General features: G+C 41.0%; 1 protein-coding gene across 1 annotated transcript; it reads left to right on the top strand.

The window, feature by feature from the left end:
- Positions 1-3381: 3381 nt before the first annotated feature.
- On the top strand, positions 3382-5138 carry LOC148012790 (xyloglucan 6-xylosyltransferase 1-like). Its single transcript, XM_087669068.1, has 2 exons — positions 3382-4188; positions 4512-5138. Exons 1-2 carry the CDS (start codon positions 3571-3573, stop codon positions 5049-5051), a joined length of 1158 nt encoding a protein of 385 aa, XP_087525194.1. The 5' UTR covers positions 3382-3570; the 3' UTR covers positions 5052-5138.
- Positions 5139-19123: the final 13985 nt, after the last annotated feature.

Raw genomic sequence — 19123 nt, 5'->3', positions numbered from 1 at the left:
AATTGTGCATATATAGGCGCGTCTATAAGCAATTCATGCTCTATATACACGCGCTTATAGACGCGCTTATAGACACGCGCACAGACGTGCACTAAAATTTTAAAAAATTTTGAAAAATATTGCTTGTGTGTCATTCTTTTCAAAGTAGTCCCGGCGTTTCTTTTCGGTTTTTTTGACAAGAGCACGACACAAAGAGAGGAGAAAGGAAGAGGCAAAGAAGAAAGGGTAAAGAGAGGAGGAAGCAAGAGGCAAAGAGAAAGGAGAGGGAGGAGAAAGAGTTTGTAGCCGGCCTGTCACCGCCCATTTCAACACCGATTCAAGGTGAGTCCTTCTTCTTGTCTCTCTCTCTCACTCACTCTCTCACTCTCACTCTCACTCTCCCTCCCTCCCTCCCTCCCTCGCTCCCTCTCTCTCTCTTTCTCTCTCTATCTTTGCTTTGAGTTGTATTTTGCTACCTTCTTAGCTTTTGGTATGTTTGTTGCGACGAGGAGAACAGCCAAAGAGCAAGGAGATGGAGGAGAAGAAGGAGTTTGTAGTTGTGCCATCGCCCATCACAACAAATACTCAAGGTGAGTCATTCTTCTCTTCTCTCTCTCTCTCTCTCTCTCTCTCTCTCTCTCTCTCTCTCTCTCTCTCTCTCTCTGTGTGTATTTACTCTGAGTTGTGTTTTGGTTCCTTCTTAGCTTTGGGTATGTTAGTTGTTGCTTGCTTTTCCTAGTTTTATTTTGTGCTTCACTGCTAATTCGCGTCTACAAGCGTGTCTGATATACAGAGTAGACGCTCTCGTAGATGCGCAAGTGTTGAAGATCCATAAAACCTCCTAGGTTTTTTTGAGTTTTGTGGACCTGGTGCGTGTAAGAGCGCGTCTGATCCATAGAGTAGACGCGCCTATAGATACGCTCGCATTAAACAACCACATCTCCTTTGAGGTTTTCTTTTTCATACATTGTTTTCCGTGTCTATAATTGCATCTATGTGCGCATGTATATGCGTGTGTATATGCGCATGTATGTGCGCATGTATATGCGCGTGTATATGCGTATCTATAAGTGCGTCTATAGGAGCATCTATCTTCGGGTGTATATGCGTGTCTATATGCGCGTGTAGTTTTCACTATAAGCGCGCTTGTAGACGCGAAATTTTAGACGCACTAGTAGACGCAGTAATAAACGCGCCCGATATTTTTAAACACAATTCAAATATTGCGTCTACAAGCGCGTCTATGGAGCCTTTTTGTTGTAGTGATGCATGGAAGTGATGGATGGAGAGATAGAGAGTTAAAGGATCGATGGTAGCTCTTTAAGGAAATGGTTGGAGAATAAGAGTTTTGTAAAGTAATTATGGCTAAAATCCTTAGTAATAAGTCAAGTAGACTCCCTTTTGGAGAAGTGCTTGGTAAAAGTACCTTAGAATGAGAGATGACATACTCACTTGATCCTTTTTAAACCTTCTCAACCATTGATTTAACCTTAAATTCTTTCTAACCAATTAGAAGACACTAATCAATCTATCAACCTTGTTAATGCCTACCTACCAATATATTGATTCAGTCATAAACCTTAATAAAGACACATTTTTTCCATCATTAGAATATGAGATGCAGATGTTGTAAAATTCTTTAACAACATTTATAGTATTGTATATCATGTTACTGATAGTATATGCTTCTACCAATTTCATGACATTGTATGTTTTAGCATTTAAAAAACAAATTCTTTGTGAACTTACCCTTCAAAATTTTGCATTCCAACAAGATCCTTAGTCATGGTATAGTAGTATAAAGAGCCTTATCTTACATATGTATGTGTACCTACTTGCATGTATGGTTTTGTGCATTAAACTTGACATGTCGTTTATAAAAAATGGATGGAATGTTGTTTTCAAGAGTTTATTGTTGATGTGGATATTTAATTTTTGAGTGTATATATAAATCTTAGTCATGTTTTGAGCTAATGTGCTACATCTTTATTTGGCTCAGGGCTATTGAATTAGAATTCTAATGTTTATGTGTGTGTTCATACAACGATGAAGATATGTGTTTATATTTTTATGTCTTTTCCTAAATTACATTATGTCTTTGGTTTGAGGGGCATTTCCCCTTCCAACAAAACTTACAAGTCAACAAACATGAATGGATTACTTGTATACAAATATGCATATGCATGCATCCTTCTTATTCTGTAAACATGCATAAATATACTTGTGTACACACATGCATAGACATGCACCCTTTTTTCCTCAGTTGCTATATTTTATATACGTAGATTGGATTGCAATCAAATCCCAAGATTTGCATGCAACTCTTTCACCTCAATGTTCAAGGTAGGCACATCTCATCCTAAGCAAATGAGTGCTCCACCCGCCACAAAAGTGTAGGGTGGGGGTGACACTTCAATTTGTCACAGCTAATACAAAATCAATTACTAATATTTTCTTGTCACAATCATTGGGTCATACTACCTTGTGATTAAGGTCAAGATCAATGTCAAAGTTGCCTATCCAGTATGAGTAATGGGTTTCTCCAGATGTGGTTAGAAAACACCATAGTGTGAAGTTTGAACACTTTCCTCCCTTCAACAAGTCAAATTACATTACAAACTATACTACTTGATTCTCAACTTCCTCCATTCCAACATGGACTACATGTGTTATGTTGAACACACATGGAAATTTTAATGAAAACTTATTCTAGAACTGTACTTGGGTCTTTAAAATTTAGGGAAAGTTTTATATAGTGACATTATATAGTTGGACCAATAAGATAATTAATAATTGTAGCTAGCTCCAATTGCCCTAGTAGCTTAGCACATTAGTGAATTGGCTTTTGAAAGTACGTATCACATTAAAAAAGGCAGCACAAAATTGGATTAACCCGCTTCATTGGCTTCTCGATTCTCTGGACTAGCAAGTGTGGCTGATTCAAGATCACCAAGTTACAGGAGGCGATACTCCCTTCCACGTTTTGCCTTCTTCTTTTTGCGATCGTGAGCGTAGTTTAAAATCTCATATCGTAGGTTTGAGCTATAAATTCATATAATAACTTCCGATACAAAGAAGAAACATTTTTTGGATCCAATCGCTGTTAGCACATGCATGGATACTTCTAGTGCTAGCTATATGCCAGGTCATGAAGTACAGGTTGCATATAGTTGAAACAAATCTACATGCGGTGTTGGGAGAAGGTCCATTGAAGATCCCGACGTTTCCATGTACGTTATTTCAAATAAAGGATACACGATTCTAAAGTGAAGTGTAAAGTATGTATATCTGCTGTCTGACTTGGGAACAGATCGTCATGTTCTGCACGTTCTCGACGGCATTGAAAAAAATGATAAGGCGATGCAGTCAAAAGCTTGTTATTACGTTTACAGACTGCAGCTTACTGCTGTCTATAGAAATCCGGACTGTACGTGGCGATATGCATATATAGATGTATAGGAAGCTTTTCGGCGAAAACTTCTTGATAGGTGATCGTGGGTTCATTGTACATACGTTGGACTGTGCTTAAGGTGCAAGAATAGAAGGGTTGCAAGGGCGTGTAAGGATTGCGATTAGGTATAGTAGGTGAATATGAGAATACTTGTGAGCCTGCTGTTGACCTCAGGCAGCTTGCTCTTCACTTGCGTCTTTCATGGAGTCAGGGCTTCAGAGGGGAAGGCAGATGCTATGTCCGATGTAGCAGCTCCCGAGTCGTCAGCTAAGGTGGCGGAGATCGCACGGTGGCTGCATGCGCTGGAGATGGATCCGGCGGCTGAGAAGCCATCATCGCTTGTGCTAGTGACTGCTCAATATCCATCGTCGTCATCAATACGGTCTGTTCTGGGCCGCGAGGATGAGGAGGATGGAGCGTCGAGGGAGTACTGCTCGTCGGCCGAGGGGTCCCACCTGCTGACCAAGTCCTACAAGAACAAGGTGGATTACTGCAACATGCACGGCTGCAGCGTGCGCTACGTGCTGGAGGAGTGGCCGGCGCGGGATCACCTGACCAGTGCGAGGACATACGAGTGGGAGGCCTGGACCCACCATCTGCACGTCTTACTCCGGCTCATGCGGACCAGCCGGCCTGCCACCGAGTGGTTCCTCTGGATGGACGCCCAGGCCTTGTTCACCAACTTCACCTTCTCTTTCCCTCTCCATACCTACGATGCCTGGGGCAAACACTTCATCGTCCCCGGCTCCGAGCGCAAGGTAGGTACTCGTGGACGTCTCTTCCTATTCCTGAGTTTTGCATATTCTCACCAAACGTTCATTCTGTGTCGCGTTTAACTGGTTAAGGCAAATATGTATCGACTCACGAGTGCTTCCTTGTTTTCTTATCGAGGGTAAGGGGAGTACGATAAGGTAGCCCTCCCCATATATAGAATGATAACACAGTCTGTGTTTTTCTTTCCTCCCCTCGTGTGATGCGCCTTTGACGACGACTTCCTGAAAGAAGTAACATTATCAGGCGTTGCGGCCCCCCCTCGTTTTCCACTCAATGGGACTAACCTTCTCATTTTTTCCCGTTTCAGGTTTATGGTGGAGATACGAAGGGCTGGGAATCGGTGAACCCGGCCATGTTCTTAGTGAGGAATTCAGAGTGGTCAGTAGATTTCCTGAGCAAGTGGAAGCAGATGGGCATGTTAAGAAAGAAAGGCGAGAGTACCAAAGTAGCAGCGAGCTCGGATTACGATATACATGGAGAAGACGACCCCGCAACGAACGCCCTCTTGCGTCTTCTACGTCGGGGATCAGATGATAATGGGATCCGAGGCAAGGTGTTTCTCGAGGACGGGTATTACTTGCACGGCCATGGCGACTTCATTGTGGAGAGCTATGAGAAGGTGGTTGCTGAGGGCATCGAGGCCAAAAAGAGCAACTGGCCCTTCGTAGTCCACTTCAATGGATGCAACTTCTGTGGCGACTCCAATATTGAACCCATCTCAGATCTCTGCTTGAGTGGCTTCCAGCGAGCCTTTCACTTTGCTGACAACCAGCTCCTTGCACTTGTCGGATTGCAACATCAACAACTCTATAGCACTTTAGCACAACCCTTCAGGCTTGACACATGAATGAGGACATGCAAATGTCATATTTCACACTTCCAATTGTTCTAAAGTAAAAATTATTTATCCATATTTCCTTCATGTTCACATCAACGATTCTTAACGGGTGATGCTTGTGTTTGTGTTGTGAGAGAGGTTGTATGCTTTACAATCCCTGTTATCAAGCTTGAGATATTGATGCATTGTAAGGCCAACTACATTAGTCTTTTGCAAGTATCTATAGGCCAAAACATAGATGTGTATTATCATCTAGGGATAAAATATCAGGTGCATCTATGAGCATGTTCATATTTGTGTTCAAAGACGCTTGTTTATAAGCATGTTAACTCTATGCAATTTAGACAAGCATACAAATGTGACTATAGATGTGGCCAACTTTGGGTTTTTCAAAAAGGAGCTAGAGAGCTATTGGTTGTAGAATTATATCGAAAATGTTATGCAATCTTACCACAAGTACCTCCCTAGATTTACTTTTATTAGCACATGCACATCATGTGTTGTGGATTATAAAAATAAGGAGTCATTTAATAAGATATAATGAGCATCAAAAGACAATACAACATTTCAAAATTCACTATAACATATGGACCTAATATTGACGTTCAAAGTGATAGAACTATTCATAGAGAAAATTTCCCATGTCATTGCTATTGGCGTCGATACTAGCATCCTTAGAGAACCAACACAAATGTAGTGACATTGATACTAAGAGTTATGGTAAATATTGGACACTAATAGCAATGGTTACAAGACAACTTTCAGATGCAAATAGTGACGGCTATAAAGAAAAAAAATTTGGACGGCAGGCATTGCTCGCCAAATGGGCAGAATATTGCTCCTTAATTCATCTACAAATAAAACACCACAACAAAAACGAGGCATAGACGCACATGTTAGACGCGCAAACACTACAACAAAAAGGGTTCATAGACGCGCTTGTAGACGCAATATTTGAATTGTGAAAAAAAAAGTCAGGTGCGTTTATTAACGCGTCTATTTGCGCGTCTACAAAATCGCGTCTAAAAGCGCGCTTATGATCAGAGTTACACGCACACTTAGACGCGCCTATAGATGCGCGTATAAACGCGCTACATAAATATATAATCATATTTGTAAAAAAGTGGACATATTCATATTGTGCGTCTATACACGTGTGTATCTATGCATCTAAAATCGCGTTTACTGTGAAAGTTTTTGACAAGAATAGACGCGCATTTATCTTGCAATTTAGACGCGCTGATAGACGCGCAAAACAGAGGTATGAAAAAAAAAACCAGAGAGCATGTGGCTTTGCCCCCATCAACATCAAATTGTATGCTTAGGGAAAACAGAGAAAGATTATTTCGAAGATTGGATACTGAAAACAAAACAATGTATGTAGCACACGAAATTTCATATATATAGATGAAACGTTTTTACATTATGAGTTCTAGTGCTTGGGACGTCATAGTCGCAAGCACTAGTTGAAAGTAATACATATCAAAAATGAAAATTACAAGCCAAGGGGAGGCATGCATGCATGGGGCTCCTCTATATCTCCTCAGAAGAGGCATCATCATCACTACCACCACTGCTACCTGTGCCGATGCCCTTGCCGCCACCGCTACTGCTAGTCCCCCCTTTGCTATCCTCAACTGCATCAGGGTTCGCCTACACAAAGGATTAAGGTATATAAATGCCATTACAAACAATAAATTAGAGTTATCTATACTTTTCATGTAAAAAATAAAACATACCTCTTCTGGTGGTGGAATCCTCATGGCGCTTATATTGCTCCTCCGTGATGAGTCCCTCCTCGTAGAAATGCTACCAAGTGGACGCCCGGTTATGACCTCGATGGTAGCCTACCTCTCTAGGAGTAGGCATCCTACCAACGATATGGAACTACAAAACAATTTGAACATACAACGTATTAAAACACACTACATAATGAAGTGAAAAAAATTACAAAATTTAATTTAAAAAAAGAAATCAAATAATACTTACAAACTCAGCCTCCCATGACTCCTTGCCACCCGATCCATAATGCGACGATCCCATGGTTGCCATCTGGATACGTCACGCCTCTGCATGCTGACGACTTGTCATTTTCTCCGTTGCTCTCTTCTTGGCCTCTTTCCACTCCTTGCGGTGGCAATTGGGTGGTTGGCCATATCCAGGGCGCCCCTGCTCGTGTCTCCGCAATGACTCCTTGGCGCACGTCATAAGGTGAGACCTCTTGTTATGAAGCACGTCTCTCACCTTTGACCGTCCCCAATCATCTGAGAATCGTGAATTCTCGGGATTAGGGTACCTTTTATGTACTGCCCGCAGCACCTCTTGCCACAAACTATTTTTTTTAGGCTATCACTTCCCTCCCCTCAAAGTCATGCAAGATACCACCAATATCAGTGATAGAGTAGTACATTTGTGGAGGCTCACCTCTCTCATTTTCCAGTGAGGGTGATCGAGAGCCACCACCTAGGCAACCCCCACAAAGCCCTTGACCTCCTCGTCCTCCCGCACCACTCTCCCTCCTCCCTCGATATGCACTACCCTCTACCTCACTCGATACACGTGCCTCTGCAGATGTACATGCTTCGGCCGATCCATGTACCTCAGCTGATCCCTGTGTAGGCAAAGATGTGATAAGTGTCCCAGACATCACACTGAAAACCTCATCTGCAGTGGGAGGGCGACCAAGATAATTGGTCATCTCCCCCATGAATTGCTCGTTGAATGGGGTGCTAGAGTATCCAAGATTCCAAATCTACACAAGAAAAATCATATTACCTTGTGTAGATAAAACATATTACATACAGTGTCTATACCTGCTCTCTGTGCGCGTCTATACCTGCGTCTCTGTGGGCGTCTTTCAGCGCGTCTATCCTCGTGTGAACACTGCAGAGCACACGCGCCCGCACACGCGCTCAAAGACGCGCCCCCAAAGAAATGTTTTTCGCGTCTATATCTGCGTCTACACTGAGATGTAGACGCGCTATTAGACGCGCTTGGTCGGCTGATTTTAGCAGACGACCGCCATTATTGATTTACAAAATGCAATACATAATGGAATCACAAATCCTAAATACACAGACAGAGCAGAGAGAGGAAGATAGAAAGAAAGAGAGAGAGAGAGAGAGAGAGAGAGAGAGAGACTCACCTTGGGTGTTTGGTGTGGCGGGTGGTGGCGCTTCTTCCTTCTCCTTCTTCCTCTCCTTGGTAAGTTACCCTCCCTTGATGCTTGCTTACTTGCTTGTTGCTTCTTCTTGTTCTCCTCTCTCTTGTTCTCTCTTTCTTCCTCTCCTTGGCTTTCCTTTTTCCCTTCTTGTGTGTTTGAAATGAAAAAAGAGGTGAGTCATGAGGAGGTGAGGCATGAAGAGACTGCATGTCGGCTAAACTCAAGCTTCAGAACCGCAAAAAACGTAGGAAAGGAAAGGCGTAGTTTGAAAAGAAATGATTTAAGTATGATTTGAATTTTGACGTGTGCATCTATTTTTGTGTGTATAAGCGCGTCTATTTACGCGGATATATAGACGCAAAGTGCGCGTCTATTTACACGTACATTTACACGCGCTTATAGACGCTGTGATAGACGCGGCCGACTTTGCGCTTCTATGCCTCGTTTCTATTGTAGTGAAAGTCGGGCGCGTCTATCATTGCATCTATATGTGCATGTAAAACAGCGTGTAAATAGACGTGAATTTTGCGTCTATATATCCGCGCAAATAGACGCGAATATAGACGCGTAATTATTTAACCACCTGAAATTGGACTTAATATAATAAAAAATCCAGAGTTAATAATTATTTTTGCATTGCTCTCTAATGAATGGCAGTTCCTCCAGTTGACAAGCCTGATATAAGTAATTTGCGGTAAGCGACACAAACCTTATTATACAATTAGTAGCAAGCATTGCATGTATTCTAGTCTATCTACTTGTGTTCCATCTTGAGATTGAGGGAGAGTGAGAGTGTGAGAGTGAGAGACTTGAGAGGTGAAGCTCCTTCCTTACACGTGCTCTTTTCTTCTTTCCCATTTTGGGTGAGAGGTGGATTGAAGGAGGGATCAAGTGGTATTTCCCTTCTTTACATTTCCTCTCTCGGATCAGGTGCTTGTAGATTGGATCGGGAGCTGAGCTGAGGTTGTGGATCGAGTACCATCGCACGGATCGTGGAGTCACCATTAAGCCTTCGCTTCGTGGCATTAAGAAAAAGGTAAGGCAGTGAGCTCGCTATACCTTATTGATTGTTTATTCTTGCTTTCTTGTGGTTTGGGACTTTGGAAGGAAAAAGAATGGATGGATTGATGAGTTCAGAGGATGTATTGGCCATGTGAGAGGTAGGCGTTGCTAAATCAGATGAAGCGCTTGAAACAATAGTGCCATCATGTCTGGTGGTTGACCTTGTGAAAGCTTTGACATTTTGGTTCCGTCGTTGCATTACGATGAAATCATCTGTGGCGACAAATATTCTCTTTATCATGCATCGAAATAGAAGCATTACTTCAAAACGGAATAGAAGTATGAATCCCAAAACGGATCAGGAGCGAAGCTCGAAACATGTGTGAGATAGAGTAGGATGGATGGGGTAGGAGAAATTTGAAGAATTTTGGTTGAAAATTTTGGTTAGAAGTAGATTACAGAGTTGATGCAATCTTAGAAATAAACCTTAGACAAGAAAAATGATTAACGAGGAAAAAATAGTGAAGGATCAAATATGTAGCTTTCGAACACCCACAGGATGTATGAGATGTCTCAAGGGAGCCTTCATAAAGAAAAAGAAAAGAGGTGTGGAGCAACTATCTAGTTTGAAGTCCCACGATTGGCACAAAATGATTCAAGTAAGGGTATCTCTAACCATGAATATAGTAATTAGTGAAGTAACTATGTGTAAACTTTGGGGTATGATGACTTTTTCCTCAACTAATCATTTGATCTATGAATATTGTTTACATTCAGTTCGTACTTCCTACTAGCATATCCCATTGTGTATCCAAAGATATACGTGATATGATTTACAAGATGGGAGAGCTTGTGAGGTGTGTATACATTGTATTTTTTCATTATATATCTTTGAATTTCTATACAAAAATAAACAATTCTCAAATACATCCTGACAGATACGTGAGATCGAAGAAAATTGATCCAAACACATTGCAAGATGCTTGAGTATTATCAGTTGAGGTGGTTTGTTTGGTGGAGAAAATTTTTTCTCGATCCATTTTGACTACTCAATTACATTTACTCGTACATTTGATTGATGAGATCCCACTTTGTGGGGCAGTTCATGCAAGGTGGATGTTTTTTCTTAAGCGCTTCATGAAAACCTTGAAAGATTTTGTGACGCAAAAAGCACGGCCTGAGGGAAGCATGGCTGAGGGTTGGCTAGTGTAATCATCCCTTGTTTATATATCTGAATATCTTGCTGAAGTGGACCCCTCTCAACCACGACTATGGAATTGAGGATGACCTCTATAATACCTCAAGGAAAAGGAATGAGTAAAGTACTAACAAAAGAAGAACTTCGTAAGTTAAATAGTTTTTGTGTGCTCAATAGTGATGTAATGAGCAAATGGGTGACACTATATAATGAAGCAAGGGCAAGACGAAAAAGCGAAAGACAAGCATTTCGCACCAGATATGGACGTAATGTCTCATTTCTAGATCATCTAAATGCGCTCCCACATCATATTGATATAGATTGGTTACATGAGAAAATGGAGAGAATGGAAAAAGAGGAGGAAATTAACATATCTCACGAAGAGTGGGAATACGCACGAGGTTGCTTATCAAAGGTGAGACATACTATCAACTAATTTATTTCTAGTTATATTTTTATAATAAATTGTCATGTTTGATCTTAATATTTTACTACTAGTGCACATTATTCAATGCTATTTGGTGTGAGGGTAAACATCTTCGAACTCAGCGTATAGATGAAAAGTGAAATACCCAAGATTGTGGTGTCCTTGCTCACTTCGAGGATGCCAATGGTACCATGGAAGGTTATTGTGGCTTGATCCAAGATATTCTAAAGCTTGACTTCAGACGATTCTTTATATATGTACTGGATGTGAAGTGGTTTAAAGAAGTGGTAAAAAATGGTGAGCATTGCACAATTAGACATCATCCAAGTGGTTTTGTAATCATTGACTCTACAAATTTTCACCAAAACAAGAATGATACATTAGTACTACCTCAACAATGCGAGCAGATATATATGCAAAGGCTAATTTTTTTATATGTATACATGTGATACATATATACAATATAATAAGTATTTAAGTTTCTTGCTTTTGTTTTTCAAATACAGGTTGTGTATCTTCCAATGGTAAACAATAACCGATGGTGGTATGTCATCACTATATCTAATCATTCAAAACCAATATATGGTAATATTACCGACATAGAGATAGCAGATGACAATCCAACAATTAATGATGATGTATATGATGACACCATAATGGATGATATGCGTGATATAGTACAAGATATGTGATTGTCGATGATATTGATGAAGTTATTGAGCAATATAGCAACACATCTGATAGTGGGATAGACTTATTTGTTTCGTTACCTCTTGGTAACATAGACCTAGAAGTAGATAGTTTAGCAAGGGCTTATCTCATTGAAGATGAGATGGATCATTCACTGTAACATACTTAATTTGCTTATTGATTCAATTTGTATTCCTAATTCTATGGTTTTTATCATGCGCACACGTGCATACTCAAGAATCAATAGTCAAAATTAAAGCTAAATTGAATTTTCCATAATAAAGGAAGTATTTTTTATCATCTTCAAGTACGTAGAAATTACAAGATACATATTGCAATGCTTGCTACTAATTGTAAGGTTTCTGTCGCTTGCCGCTAATTACTTATATCAAGCTTGTCAAACTGGAGGAACTGCCATTCATTAGAGAGCAATGAAAAAGTAATTATTAACTCTATTTTTTTAATTCAATGATTCAATGTGTATTCTTAATTCTATGGTTTTTATCATGCGCACACGTGCATGCTCAAGAATCAATTTCAGGTGGTTAAATAATTATTAACTTTGGTTTTTTTATTATGTGAATTGCAATTTTAGGTGGTTAAATAATTGTGCATCTGCTGGCACGTCTATATTAGCGTCTATTTGCGCAAATATATAGACGCAAAATTCGCGTCTATTTACACGCACGTTTACACACACTTATAGAAGCTATGATAGACGCGCACGACTTTGCGTGTCTAACATGCGCATCTATGCCTCGTTTTTGTTGTAGTGTGTGAACCCATTCGGTCTGCGCTCAACTTCTTACAGTGTGTGGCCTATAGTCCTTGTCAACTACAATATCCCTCCATGGCTTTCTATGAAGAAAGGACATCTCATCCTTAGCTTACTCGTTCTCGACTACTACAAAGTCAAAAATATGGACGTGTATCTTCGTCCATTAGTCGATGAGCTTAAGATTTTGTGAGAGGAGGGGGTTACCATGCAAGATATGAGCAAGCGCAATTGTCGACGGTTTGCCAATATTCGAGCCATTCTCATGTGGACCATGCATGACTTTTCGGAATTCGGAGAGTGCTCAGCTAAGTAGGCTTCCGTTCTCATTGATAATATCTATCATAGCTCGTTCAAATTTGTATTCACTAGATAGAGATGTTGGGACAGGTCTGCTTACCTCAGGTTATCATGCACATGCATATCCATTGTGTGGGCCACAGTTAGACTCCCAAAGGTCACGAACCATGAAGAAGATGGTATATCAAGGACACACTACTTTCTTGCTAGAGGGTCATGAACTCAGGGAAGGTTTTTTTGGACGACCTCTAGTACATATGAATGCCCAAAGTTGGTACGAGCTTAAAATGGTCCACACAGAGTTACAGCCAAATGGAATGCAACGATTCTCAGTTTTCTACGAGTTGCCATATTGGACCCACTTACAAATTAACCACTTGTTGAATCCCATGCATATTTTCAAGAACGTGGGCAGCTTGCTATGGGACGACATCACAGAAAAGAGAGACACTGTAGGGGCACGAATGGATTTGAAGGAGGAAGGCAAAATGAAGGCGCTTTGGCCGTAGTCGAGTGCTGATGGTCACTTGCAGTTACCTCACGCTCTTTGGGTTTTGTCCACTAAAGAAGAGCAGCTTGCTATGGGACGACATGATAGGAAAGAAAGACATTGTAGGGGCACGAATGGATTTGAAGGAGGTAGGAAAAATGGAGGCGCTTTGGTCGTAGTCGAGTGCTGACGGTCACTTGCAGCTACCTTGCGCTCCTTTTGGGTTTTGTCCACTAAAGAAGAGCGCATTGTGAAGTAAATAGTCAAGTCTGTTCGCACTTCGACGAGTATGATACGTTCTCTCAAGTCTGTGTTTTCTAAAGACAACCAATTATCAGGGCTAAAATCCCATGATTAGCATAAGATATGTCAGATTTGTACTATGAATGGATTGTAAGTAGCTTGTATATTTTGCTATTTAGAGTGTAGTCAATGTTCATAATGCTTTCTCGTTTGTGGTAGTTTGTACTACTGATCGCGATTGCAAGATGCCTTACTCCAGAAATACGCAGGGCGATTTAGAGGTTGTCAACTTTAGTGCAATGGATCTCACAAAAGAAGATTAAGACGTCCTCTATTGAATCTGCAAGGCGGGGAGTAGTGGAGCCTACCAGCATGCTCACGATACAAATCCACCTTCTTGTGCATCTTATAGATGAAGTGGAGATTGCTGGACCTGTCCATACGCGATGGATGTTCTTCTTGGAGCACTTCATGAAAATCCTAAAAGGCTTTGTGCGACAACGAGCTCAACCAGAAGGTAGCATGGCTGAAGGTTAGTTGGTGTCTGAGGCGCTAGTGCATATTTTACAATGGCTACCAATGGTGGATTCAGACAACAGTATGCTATGGTCGCTGAAGGACAATGATAGGCTGACCGGAGATGTGGTGATTGGAAATGGGATAGAAAAAATAATGGATGCTACAATGGAGGAGAAAGTGAATCGCTTTTGTATGTTACACCATGCCTCTATGGAGACGTGGATCGCTAGGTACCAGCAACCTAAGAAAGATTGAGAGAAAGCGTGATCTGAATTTCAACGTAGTACACTCCATCAACCGATTTGATATCCCGAGGGCATGGAGGAGATGCCATGGTTTATGTCAACGCGATGGTTGCATGGAGCTTTGACTGCAGCGTCTCGCGAAGGGGCGCATGTCTCAACCGAGGAGTGGGAATTCTCGATGGGATGTAGTCCAAAGGTGATGACGTGTTTAGGGTTTTTCGTATCTATATTTTATATGCAACAACTAATTGAGTGTTTCAATGTACAGTACAAAATATATAGTGTAGCCTGGTCATACGGATGGCATTTCCGCGTGGAGCGTGTGGGCAAAATACGCTCCACAATAGATTGTGGTATCATGGCAAGGTTCAAGTAAGAGAGCCGATGACAAGCACCAGATCCAAATATAATTATAGATGAGATGAAGTATTTTGGGAACTTGCAAAGTATTGTCACGATGCATTACCATAGCTTCTCCATGATCCTATTCGATGTGCAGTGGTTTAAAGTGGTACTTGAAGGAGCTGGAGCAACAGTTCGATAAGGTCCATCTAGATTTCTCGAAATAGATTTCGAAAAAAAATGTGCGGATTTGCGCGACACGTTTGTGTTACCGGTCCATTGTGAACAAATGCATGAACTCATGTGTTTTTTAATTGTATTATGACATGGTACATGTCACAATAGTTAAATCTCTCTTTAACATAATTGTGAATATGTAATTTTCTATCCAAATCCCCAAATACCTCAATGGTGGTACATTATACCTTCAGATCCCTCAAGTGCGAGAGTATATGATCAAAGCAATGCTCCGAGCATAGATGAGGACAATATGCAAATAGAGGGGTCGATATTGCAAGGGGTGGAGGCCACTGAAATCTTGGAGCATATAGAGGAGCCAACATCAGGTAACAATGATGGAAATACAAGAGTCCAAGAATTCTTTGAAAACGAGGTGGACTCATTCTTTTGTGGTGACATGTCTATCAACTTTTCAGTGTATGTGGAGTTGTATCAGGAGAGACATGGGACCATAGGGTACATCATACTTGGAGCATCCACCTACTCAATTCGTTGACGAATCACTTATCAGGGTATATAAGATATGCATTTTAAGTAAGATCATTTTTTAAAGATTTATATTATCATACTTTATATGATTTATATTGATTATGCTAACATCATTTTTTGTCTATGCAGGTGGCCTTTGTGGATATTTAGATCATCAGGATGAGTTGAGAGATAAGCGACGAGGAGCTACAGGAGATCTTCACGCGTATGTCTCCAGATCAGATGGTGGGATTCAGAGATATGATGGACGAAGTGTTGTCTCGAACACCATCAGGCCGCTCTATTAGATCTACTTCGGCGCTCTCCGATGCTTCAGTTTCTAGCAGACAAGATCGATGCTCCAGACTTGGGCCAGACGAAGGGAGTGGTTCAAGGGGATGCTGTGGAGATCTAGATGCAGTGAGCCTGCGATCGACTCAGGATAGAGGTGCTACTCCTCGCTCTCGTGGCGGTTCGAGAGAGCGTGGCTCAGGTGGTTGCTACGCAGGTACCGACATAATGTCTCTGTCTTGTCGTTCTGTTGAAATTACATCACCTCTGGGATTTGTCACACCTGTGGGGACGTCTACTCCAGTCACTCCAGCTTTTGCTTAGCCTTCCGCAGGTGGCTCCCCTATGGGTGCTACTTCGAGAGATACTACCCCGGTAGGTACACCAGATGTACAAGGATCTCGTAGATATGCCCAGGAGCGTGGTCGTAGGTGGGAGAGGACCCATCTTAGGCATACCTACCTTGTAGATGATATGTTAGGAGCCATCATCATGAATGATGAGGGGAGGAGGGTGATGGCTCGCATAAGAGAGTTGTGCCAACAAGTTTTTCGGCACGACGTCTTGGATCATTGGAAGAACATACTAGAGGCAAGCAAGGACTACATAGTAGCATCCTTGCATGAGGAGTTTCTAGTACCAGCCACAATAGATAGGTTTTGTACGGACTAGATGATAGAGTGCATGTGTGCATACATGTCACATAGACGATCAGATGCACGCAAGGCACTCAAAAGTGAGGCTTCAAAGCCCGAGCGACTAGACGCGGACTACTGACGCCGACTCAAGGAAAAGGCTACAGATTTTCCAGGATGTTGGAGATAGCAACACGAGGCGGCGAGTGCACGACTAGAGATCGGAGTGGTCCATTATCTTGGGAGTGGCAGCCACACGACATATCTAGAGGACTTTGTAAGTTTTTCTTTTGTTTTGCTTTCTTATTTTTTTGCAATTTCATTTGTATTGATAATTGTGTTTCTAACAGCTGTATTTTGTTTTCTTTGCAGCACTCCATTACAAATCGCGATCCCACCGGCCTTGAGACTCGATATGCAGAGAGACACAGTCTAACTACATTGATCGACCAATTATATAGACGCGGCGGCCCTGTAAGTCACTCATCTTTCTTGTCCGTAATTACTATGTTTAATTAGAATGGATTATTGTATGCTGGACTGATGTGTAGTTGTTTCTTTTTTTTCAGAGTCGGTTCGATGCTCCTTTGTGGCGGGATGAGGTTTTAGATGGTGAGGATCTATAGCTCGCCCTTGGATCCCTAGAGCTCATATACAATTCTTTTTTTATCACGTAATCTGTATAGACATTTTCTATGTAGTAGTAGTATCTTGCCATGATTGTACTGGTCGCTTTTATTATGTTATCATGTATTTATTTCATGTATTAGTATTATGATTTAAGTACACTTTGTATTTATTTACATGAGCATTGTACACATAACTGAAACTATTTTGTATGGCCCAAATAAAGCACATAGTGCAAGCTGCCCTGCCACAAAAAAAAATTCATTGTTACCGTCGTTATTAGCATCGCAAATTTACTACACGCATCGCTATTAGCATCGTTATCAGCGTCGCTATTTACGTCGATATCAGCATCACATTTGCGTCGGTATCTGCGACACTGATACCGACGCTAATAATGACGCTGATAGGGACTGTTCTATGGCATCGCCAATAATGACGCTTTTTGCGATGACGGGGGAAATTTTATTTATAAACATTTTCGTCGCTTTTAACGTCGGTATAAGGCCTATATCTTGTAGTGATACATATATAGCCGACGTTATAAAAGAACGAAAGGGATCATGATGGGGCAAAAAGTGGGAGCATGCATGCATCTTCGAGCATCAAGATAAGCCCTTAGACTGAAACAATACACAACACAAGTAATCTCTCCATATATGTGTGTGTGTGTGTGTATGCATACACACACACACACACACACACACACATACATATATCAAGAAAGAAAGGGCTCATGGCAAGGCAAAAAGTGGGAGCATGCATGCATCTTTGAGCATCGAGGTAAGCCCTTTTCACCTTCTCTCACTCTTTCCTTTCTACATCTTATGTATGGAGAGAGAGAGAGAGAGAGAGAGAGAGAGAGAGAGAGGCAGGGAAAGGAAGAGATTGAGAGAGAGAAATGGACGGAGATGGAGATAGGGAAAGAGGAAGAGGGAGAGAGCAAATTATGAAAGAAAGAGAGGTAAAGGAAAAAACAAAGAGGGAGGAGAGAGATGGAGAGAGAGACAGAGAGAGAATTGTGGAAAGTTTGTAGTATTAGAATGTCTTAATTTAGAAGTTTAAAGTATATATGAGAGAGAGAGAGAGAGAGAAAGAAGAAAGAAAGCTATGTTAACATCTACAAAAGGCCAAATTAGCCTATGAGATCAAAATATTACATTTGAAAGTTAAGAAATTTTTCCAAGTCCCAAAAGAACAATCATCTAATGCTGTGACTAACTAAATGGAGAATCAAAAATACATAACTGATGAATACAACATAATGTCAAAACTAGATACAATGTAGAATTTCTATAACATGTCGTATTGAGATTAAGTGAGGTGGATGTTGAAGAGAAAGAGAGAGCATGGATGAGAGAGAAAGAAAGTGATGTGATAAGGGGAGGGTGAGAAAGAAAAAAAAGGGGGGGAGAGAGAGACAACGTAAGTGATAGAGAAAAAAAGGGAGAGTACGCATGAGAGAAAGGGAAAGTAAGAAACAAAGAAAGTGAGAGAGATAAAGAGAGAGGCTACATGTGTGTGTGTGTGTGTGTGTGTGAGAGAGAGAGAGAGAGAGAGCAAGTGAGCAAGAGGGATAGAACAAGTGCGCGCGCACACACACACACATTAGAGGATAAAAGAGAGTAAGGGAGAGTTAAGAGAGAAAGAAAGCATAATGAGAAATATAGACTCCAAAAGGATGAGATTAGAGGGAGTCTACCTTTTCTAATCCAAGGAATATTTGTGGGTCTCAAGGTCATGATGAGAGAAAGGCTAGGTTCTTGTGGTAATGCCAGCGGCTTTAAACTTAAAATACAAAAATAAGCTACAAAAAAGAAATCTATTTTCATAATAATTCGTAAAATATGAGGCATAATATCACCATTGGGTTCTTACTCTAGTGATAAGAGGTACATCACATAAATATGGGGTAACTTTTTAAGTCCCAACTAGCATATGTTTTAATAAAAATGATTCTCAAATTCTCATGATGGCCTTGAATGCTCCACCTACCATCTTTTTCTTTTTTATTTGTCTCCCTTTATCCTTCTTTGCTTCTCTCTCCCCCTCTCTTTCTATAAATGTTTCTTTATCCCCCCATCTTCGCTCCCTACTCTAACTTCTTCTGTCTTTTCCTTTCCCTCCCTTCTTTTCTCTATATCTTTCTCTCGTTTCCTCTCCACTCGTAGTTGACGCATCTCGTTAAAATAAAAATCAAAGATTAAAAATTAAAAAATAATTAAAAAAGGCATTGAAATGCTCTCTCTCCCCCTCTCTTTGTGCCTCTCCCCCCTGCCATTCTCTTTCTATTATTTCATTCTCTCTAATTCTCTCATTGTTCCTGTTTTTCTCTCTCTTTCTCGCACTCTCTATTTGTTATTTTCTCTATCTCTCTTTTTCTCCATCTTTTTGTCTCTTTTTCTCCCCTTCTCTTTCTAGCTCTC

Source organism: Lygodium microphyllum, chromosome 27 (genome assembly GCF_053477565.2).
Source record: "Lygodium microphyllum isolate KBCC chromosome 27, Lygodium_microphyllum_v1.1.10, whole genome shotgun sequence".
Lineage (NCBI taxonomy): Eukaryota > Viridiplantae > Streptophyta > Polypodiopsida > Schizaeales > Lygodiaceae > Lygodium > Lygodium microphyllum.
The sequence above is the reverse complement of the archived record's forward strand: the minus strand, read 5'-3'. Positions and strand labels throughout refer to the sequence as shown.

What these genes read in the sequence shown, in the direction of transcription:
- LOC148012790 (XM_087669068.1), top strand. Translation starts at nt 3,571, where the DNA reads ATGAGAATACTTGTGAGCCTGCTGTTGACCTCAGGCAGCTTGCTCTTC. An exon ending in TCCCCGGCTCCGAGCGCAAG is followed by an intron (nt 4,189 to 4,511) that starts GTAGGTACTCGT and finishes TTCCCGTTTCAG; the next exon opens with GTTTATGGTGGAGATACGAA.